The sequence below is a fragment of the Salminus brasiliensis genome, chromosome 24, assembly GCF_030463535.1.
Source record: "Salminus brasiliensis chromosome 24, fSalBra1.hap2, whole genome shotgun sequence".
In the NCBI taxonomy this organism is placed as follows: Eukaryota; Metazoa; Chordata; class Actinopteri; order Characiformes; family Bryconidae; genus Salminus; species Salminus brasiliensis.
Window position 1 is genome coordinate 201,121 of NC_132901.1, and position 7,500 is coordinate 208,620.

The following is a 7,500-nucleotide window of genomic DNA, read 5'->3' on the forward strand; positions in this document are numbered from 1 at the left end:
ACCACTACACACACACACACACACACACACACACACACACACACACACACACACACATTTGTCAGGTATTTTACAGGTATTTGGCTGTACAGTAAGAATTTGTATAATACATACTAAAACATTCAATATAAAATATGCAAAAATTCCCCCCTACCCTCATAGTCCCAGAGTCCAGGGAAGGGCTCCCCCGCTGGTCCCGGAGGTGCAGGTGGGTCGTTGAAGAAGGGAGCGCTCACCTCCATCTTCAGACCTCCTTGTCCGGGTGAGAACCGGATCATCACCGGCTCATGATCCACAGGTCTGCTATCCCAGGTGTGCTCAATCTTAAACTCCATCTACAGACAGGAGAAACACAACCAGTCAGAGCTGGAGTTCTACAGTGGAGGTTCTAGATAACGTCCCCCAGTCAGAGCTGGAGTTCTACAGTGGAGGTTCTAGATAAGCTCCTCCAGTCAGAGCTGTGGTTCTACAGTGGAGGTGAAGGGAAGGAGACGTCTGAAGCTCTAATAAAAGCTCCTCACAGAAAGTTCTTCACCTAATGGTGATGAAGACGCTGCCTGATGCCTGAGACACGGTTCTACCAGAGTTCTGAGAAGAGTTCGGCTCTAGAACCTGCTTTTAAAATCTGATCATTAAAATGGTGGAGGGATACATGCTGCAGGGTGTAGTGCGGCTACAGAAAGTAGTCCCTAAAGAGAACTGCATTAGTTCAGATTCTCTATTCACTATTTTACCTTCATCATCATCATCATCATTCCATATAAAACTCAAATATGGGCTGTATCTGTGCTGTAGTCATGGCGACCGACACCTTGGTCCATTCACCACCACCGTAAAAGAGATCAGAGTGGGTCAGTTTCTCTACAGTGAAGCTCAGTTTCCCCCCAATCCCCCAACACTGAATAAACTCTTCTCACAGTCTGAGTTCTGAACAGAATTTTATAAGACTGGTGGACTTGCCCTTGGGCCATGTAAAAGTATAAGAAGCTTACCTCTGCAGCCGAACTGAAGAAGTGTGTGATCTACTGCAGTTCTTCAACATTAATACTATCTCACACACACACACACACACACACATACACACTCATCCATAACACATGACCATCCCTAAACAAGGAAGAAACTTCCTGGTACCTCTCAGGCTATCTCTACTCACTTGTAGGTGAGCCTAAAGTCAGAAAATCAGCATTCATACGACGAAACACCTATAAAAACAAACACAATTCAATATTATTAATAATTTCTATTCATTCATAATTCAGTGCTTCACTAAAGTGAAGCAAAGCGGAACTAAAATACGAGGGGGAGCGGTTTAGCAGCAGCACCACGCCGCAGGAGCCAATCTGATTGGCTGAGCCGGTTGGCTTCAAACGGACGGCGCAAGGTTAGTGGTCAAATATTGAAGTAATTTAAGCTATTTTTAATGTTTTAAAGTTGATAATCGATCATAAATGACATGATAGGATATATATGTTTATAATTTTAGCGGGAAATAACGGGAAAGCGGCAAATAACGATGGTAGTTTATAGCTTATAGTAGCTAAGTGAGGTAGTGTGCAGCTCCGCCTGGATACACTGATTTTAGCAGGGCTGGATGTAAACAATGCTGAATTTAAGGGTTTATTGCTTTATTTTAGGGGTTTTATAGCGTTTAAGTAATAATGTGCGGGATTTATAACGTGATTGTGTGATTTAGAAACGTATTGGACGCTTTTGACCGACGTTTTTTGACCTTTTTTTAATTGTCCGTTCCACCTTAAATGGTGCAGCACTTACATTCTGGCGCCTCAGGCGCCAGAATGTAAGTGCTGCACCATTTAAGGTGGAACGGAGAGTTAGTTTTTCATGGAGTTTTTTTTCACGTATTACGTGTAGAAAAAACATTTAAAGCATCAATATGAGTGTTTACATGCTTTATTAAAGATACAATACCGATATATATTAAAAATACATATTTTAAATACACTGTCATGACTGTCACCACAGTCCGTTTATCTAATCTCACGGTAAATACATAATAAAAGCAATAAATACTAATAATAATACTAAAGTAATGTCACATTATATCTCGCTAATCTATTACCGTCTTCCAAAGGTCAGGTTCCACGATGGCCTCGGAAATCGAGTTCCTTCAAGATCAAGGTAACGATGCCACTAATCAACCAGAAGTCTCCGAATGCTCTGTCGCCATGACTACAACACAGATACAGCCCATAATTTTGAGTCATTTCTTATTCAAACCCACCACTGAAGCTGCACAAATCTTTTCGGAGTTTTCTATGTGATGATGATGATGATGATGATGATGATGTTTTTCTTTAGGGACTACTTTCTGTAGCCGCACTACACCCTAATGGCAGCATGTATCCCTCCACCATTTTAATGATCTGGTTCTAAAAGCAGGTTCTAGAGCCGAGCTCTTCTCAGAACTCTGGTAGAACCGTGTCTCAGGCATCAGGCAGCGTCTTCATCACCATTAGGTGAAGAACTTTCTGTGAGGAGCTTTTATTATTAGAGCTTCAGACGTCTGCTCCCCTTCACCTCCACTGTAGCAGAACTCCAGCTCTGACTGGGGGAGCTTATCTAGAACCGAGCATTTCACACCAAACCCGACTCTGAATGCCGAATTCTGCAGAGAACTTTAAGCTGTATCTGTTGTGCTGTGTTTCAGTGAACCGGTTGAATTTGGTGCTCGGACGGTACCAAGACTCCCCATCTGCTAACTTGTTTACTCAGGTATTTCCGACAGAACACGACAGGCGTCGCCTCCATTCCAGTGTACACTGCACGGACAAAAGTATTGGGACACCTGCTCATTGTTTTCTGCTTCTTCTGAAATCAAGAGTATTAAAAGAGTTTCTCCTGCTTCTGTCGGAGTAACTGTCTCTACTGTCCAGAGTAGAAGACTTTCTACTAGAGTCTGGAGGAGGAGCATTGCTCCACCGTCATTCCAGAGAACACTCTCTGCTGGGGGGCTTTATACCCCTCTAGCCCACGCCTGGCATTGGGCAGCATGGAGCCAATAGCTTCATCTGCTCCAGAGAGTCCTATTCTATTGACAGTACTACTCTACAGGGGCTGGAAGTAGCTGAATGCATTTATTAGAAGGGGTGTCCACAAACTTTTGGCCAGGTAGTGTGTATTTAGATGCGTTGCAGTAAATACATGAGAGGTAATTGTTTACTGTGATCAGGGCGAAGATGTGGGGTCAGAGTCGGCAGCGCCGTGGCTTACAGACAGGGGGTGAGTCCACACACACACACACACACACACACACACACACACACACAAACACACTTGCTGCTGTTAAATGTTGTGATGCGATACTGTGAAGCAGGATGATATCGTACATTTATTTTATTATATGTGATGGGATAAATCCACCATCATTTGCATAGATGCAGACATTTTATCCAGTCAGGACAGTGGGATCTAAAGACAGGGTACAACACTGCCATCTAGTGGTCAGGCTTTCAACACAACACTGAATGAACACCTGTCTGACACCAATCTTTACATTTAAGCTAATAATTAATAATCATATGAATTAATTTTCTCACACCCGGACTTCTGTTAGAGGTGGTTTATTGGTGTGGAAGGGTATTCCTGCTTGGGTATGGCTGAGATGAGTGTGTGTATATGGGTAGATACCCCCTCACCCTTACTGAAGTCGTTCAGTTATAACAATTTTAATATCATTAATAATTATTTTACATCAGCTCCATTTCTATCGTTTGTGTTGATGTGTGTGTGTGTGTGTGCTGGTGTGTGTGTGTGTGTGTGCTGGTGTGTTTTTCAGCGTCATGGCTCCTTTGATTGCGGAGTATGACAGACACATGCAGCAGATGGAGGCTCAGCTCAAACTCTACCAGGTACAGAAGCCTTATTAGACCATTCTGACAGACTGTAATACACTAAAGGAAGCATAGGGGGCGCTCTATAATGCTCTATAATGATCATATGATCCACACGCTCATTCTGACAGACTGTAATACACTACAGGAAGCGTAGGGGGCGCTCTGTGATGCTCTATAATGATCATATGATCCACACGCTCATTCTGACAGACTGTAATACACTACAGGAAGCGTAGGGGGCGCTCTATAATGCTCTATAATGTTCATATGATCCACACGCTCATTCTGACAGACTGTAATACACTACAGGAAGCATAGGGGGCGCTCTATAATGCTCTATAATGTTCATATGACCCACACGCTCATTCTGACAGACTGTAATACACTACAGGAAGCGTAGGGGGCGCTCTATAATGCTCTATAATGTTCATATGATCCACACGCTCATTCTGACAGACTGTAATACACTACAGGAAGCATAGGGGGCGCTCTATAATGCTCTATAATGTTCATATGACCCACACGCTCATTCTGACAGACTGTAATACACTACAGGAAGCGTAGGGGGCGCTCTATAATGCTCTAAAATTATCATATGACCCACACGCTCATTCTGACAGACTGTAGTACACTACAGGAAGCGTAGGGGACGCTCTATAATGCTCTATAATGATCATATGATCCACACGCTCATTCTGACAGACTGTAATACACTACAGGAAGCGTAGGGGGCGCTCTATAATGCTCTATAATGCTCATATGATCCACACGCTCATTCTGACAGACTGTAATACTCTACAGGAAGCGTAGGGGGCGACATAGCTTGTGTTGTTTGATTGTGAACATTAACGTCAGAGTTGTAAATTCTGCGCTAGTGGAAATTGCTCCTGCTGGTCGGCTGAAGGATCTCTGTGCCAGCTTTACGAGCAGGTTCAGTGTGAAGTACAGAAGGGCATTTATTTAATCTCGTCATTTTTTAATGAGCGTTTTATGCGTATTTGTAAATAAACACATTTACATACAATATTAAATATGCTTTAATGTGCGGCTCTGGAAGATTGAAGTGTTTTTGTGTTCAGACTTTAATGCTTTTCCAGACGGTTTTAAACTTTTTAAAGCCTCGAAACTTTTAAATAGTTGGAAAATTGAAAAAACACAATAAACACTTTTCTAAAAACCCTCTCAGAACATGAGCGAGAGACATAATAGCTCACTTATGGTGGGAGAGAGAGAGATAGAAGGAGAACGAGGGGGAGATGGAGATTTGCAGTGAGAAAAAGGGAAAGTAAATGGAGAGAGAGAGAGAGAGCGGGCGGGCGGGCGAGCGGGCGAGCGTGAGAGTGCTGTGTTAATGTGAATGAATTGAAATGTGTGTGTTTCAGTACAGATGCAGCGGCTAATGCTAATAACCAGCAGCCCCTCAGGACCCAACCTTATAGACCCTCACTCAGCTGTAATGAGTCAGCACTGTGTGTGTGTGTGTGTGTGTGTGTGTGTGTAAAATCTGTGTGTTTCTCTCCTCTCAGAGGCAGATGGCGGATGTCAAGGCCAGTCTGGAGCAGGTGGTCCGAGAGAACGAACGGTAAAGCAGTGAACGAGCGAGTGTGATTTATTCGCCAGCAGTTCGCAAGCTGTGTGTTTATGCTCAGACAATATGGTCGGCATGACGCCGCCGTGAATCTCAGACCACTCAGCCTCTCGGCTCGGGGTCCTCACCAAACGCTTCAGCGCGCCATGAGATTCCTCACTGACTCAGATCTCACCATGATTCTGATTCGGTACATTTTAGATTCAGTTCAGTTCTTCAGAAAACGATTCCGAGCATCAGAAAAAGCCTGCTCTGAGTCCATTTGATTCGTTCGGCCGTGATTCAGCGTGTCGTGGAATTTGAGATCTGAACATGATCAAGTTCAGTTGTTTTGGGAATGATTTAGTACTTTTTGAAAATTCATATTCCACCACAATTCAGTTCCGTTTGTTAGGGAATGATTGAGTTCATCATAAATCCTTGAATGCTTTTGATTCTTTAGAAAATGACTCCGTGTATCATAAATCCTTCTTTTGATTCAGTTTGAGTCTTTAGAAAATGACTCCGTGTATCATAAATCCTTCTTTTGATTCAGTTTGAGTCTTTAGAAAATGACTCCGTGTATCATAAATCCTTCTTTTGATTCAGTTTGAGTCTTTAGAAAATGACTCCGTGTATCATAAATCCTTCTTTTGATTCAGTTTGAGTCTTTAGAAAATGACTCCGTGTATCATAAATCCTTCTTTTGATTCAGTTTGAGTCTTTAGAAAATGACTCCGTGTATCATAAGTCTTTCTTTTGATTCAGTTTGATTCTTTAGAAAACGACTCAGTTCATCATGAAAATCTGTCTTTTGATTCAAATGTCATCATGATTCAGTTAAATTCATTACATAATGATTCAGTCTACCTTGTTTCTTTAGCATATGATTCTGTGTGTTTCGAAGTGTCGAATTTCCTCACAAGTCAGTTGAATCTTTAGTGATTCAATGCTTTTATCTCCACCATTATTAATATAATACACTGTTTACGATTCACCTCAATTCAGTGGATAAAAGAGTCTCCGGTCTAAATATAAAAATCAGAAAGAACAAGTTATAGATTGCCTAACTACGCCTAACTACGTGTGTGTGTGTGTGTGTGTGTGTGTGTGTGTAGCCTCCATGCAGAGCAGAGGGTTTCTGTGGAACGGCAGCTGCAGGCGCTCTCTGTGGGAGTGGAGGGGGATGCTGCCGCGGATGCGGTTACCGTTAGCAACCTGGAGGAGCAGGTCAAGTGCGCTGTTGAGGTGAAAAACCTACAATTCTCACATTTTACACCTCATACAGACACCCTCACATCTCTCTGTTATCTTTCAGTTCTTCCACTGCTCCACAGATCCTCGATGCTGGGGGGCTTTACACCCCTCTAGCCCACGCCTGGCATTATTAGGCAGCATGGAGCCAATAGGTTCAAAAAGTAGCTGAATGCTGAATTAGAAGGGATGTCCACAAACATTTGGACACATAGTGTATCTGTCCGTTTACCCCAGCATTAATCAAATGAGTCTGTGACATTTTTAAACTTCAGAGAGAGTGTGTGTGTGTGTGTGTGTGTGTGTGTGTGTGTGTGTGTGTGTGTGTCTGTCTGTCCCATAGGGCCCCACTGGAGTCACTGTAATCAGCCTTGAGCGCTCTTTAGCCGCTAATGCTGATTGGAGCACAACACTTGACATATGAGGCTAATGGGATATTAGTATGTCAGTCATCAGTGGGAGCGCGCGCGTGTGTGTGTGTGTGTGTGTGTGTGTGTGTGTGCGCGCGTGCGAGAGAGAGATTAGATCGTAAGACTTGACATCTGAGGTTAATGGGATATTAGAGTATGATTCTTTAGCAGGAGCTCTACTTTTACGTGTGTGTGTGTGTGTGTGTGTGTGTGTGTGTGTGTGTGTGTGTGAGGTTTCCTAATACACCGTCAGTCTGGAATCTTCTGATCATCTTTACTGGGATAGTTTGTGGGATAGTCATACTTGCCCATACCCAGTCATACTTGCCCATACCTACTCCTATCCATCCATACCCAAACATACCTACCTAACCATACCCAACCATACCTACCCATACCCAGTCATACCTAC

General features: G+C 43.1%; 2 protein-coding genes across 3 annotated transcripts in view; one reads left to right on the forward strand and one right to left on the reverse strand.

The window, feature by feature from the left end:
* Positions 1–1,244, reverse strand: part of c24h4orf33 (chromosome 24 C4orf33 homolog) — a 2,929-nt gene extending 1,685 nt beyond the window's left edge. The window contains exons 1-3 of the mRNA XM_072670364.1: positions 993–1,244; positions 155–335; positions 1–4 (exon numbers count right to left, since the gene is read on the reverse strand). The exon at positions 1–4 is cut by the window's left edge and continues 57 nt beyond it. Coding sequence (XP_072526465.1) covers positions 1–4; positions 155–335 — 185 coding nt within the window. The 5' untranslated portion in view covers positions 993–1,244. The remainder of the gene's footprint in view (positions 5–154; positions 336–992) is intronic.
* A 97-nt stretch (positions 1,245–1,341) lies between these two features.
* sclt1 (sodium channel and clathrin linker 1) overlaps positions 1,342–7,500 on the forward strand; it is a 14,931-nt gene continuing 8,772 nt past the window's right edge. The window contains exons 1-7 of one of the 2 annotated variants that reach the window (XM_072669565.1): positions 1,342–1,384; positions 2,096–2,142; positions 2,672–2,736; positions 3,194–3,243; positions 3,800–3,872; positions 5,384–5,439; positions 6,543–6,672. In XM_072669565.1, coding sequence (XP_072525666.1) covers positions 2,109–2,142; positions 2,672–2,736; positions 3,194–3,243; positions 3,800–3,872; positions 5,384–5,439; positions 6,543–6,672 — 408 coding nt within the window. In that variant the 5' untranslated portion in view covers positions 1,342–1,384; positions 2,096–2,108. The remainder of the gene's footprint in view (positions 1,385–2,095; positions 2,143–2,671; positions 2,737–3,193; positions 3,244–3,799; positions 3,873–5,383; positions 5,440–6,542; positions 6,673–7,500) is intronic. The other variant, XM_072669564.1, reaches the window with a different exon arrangement.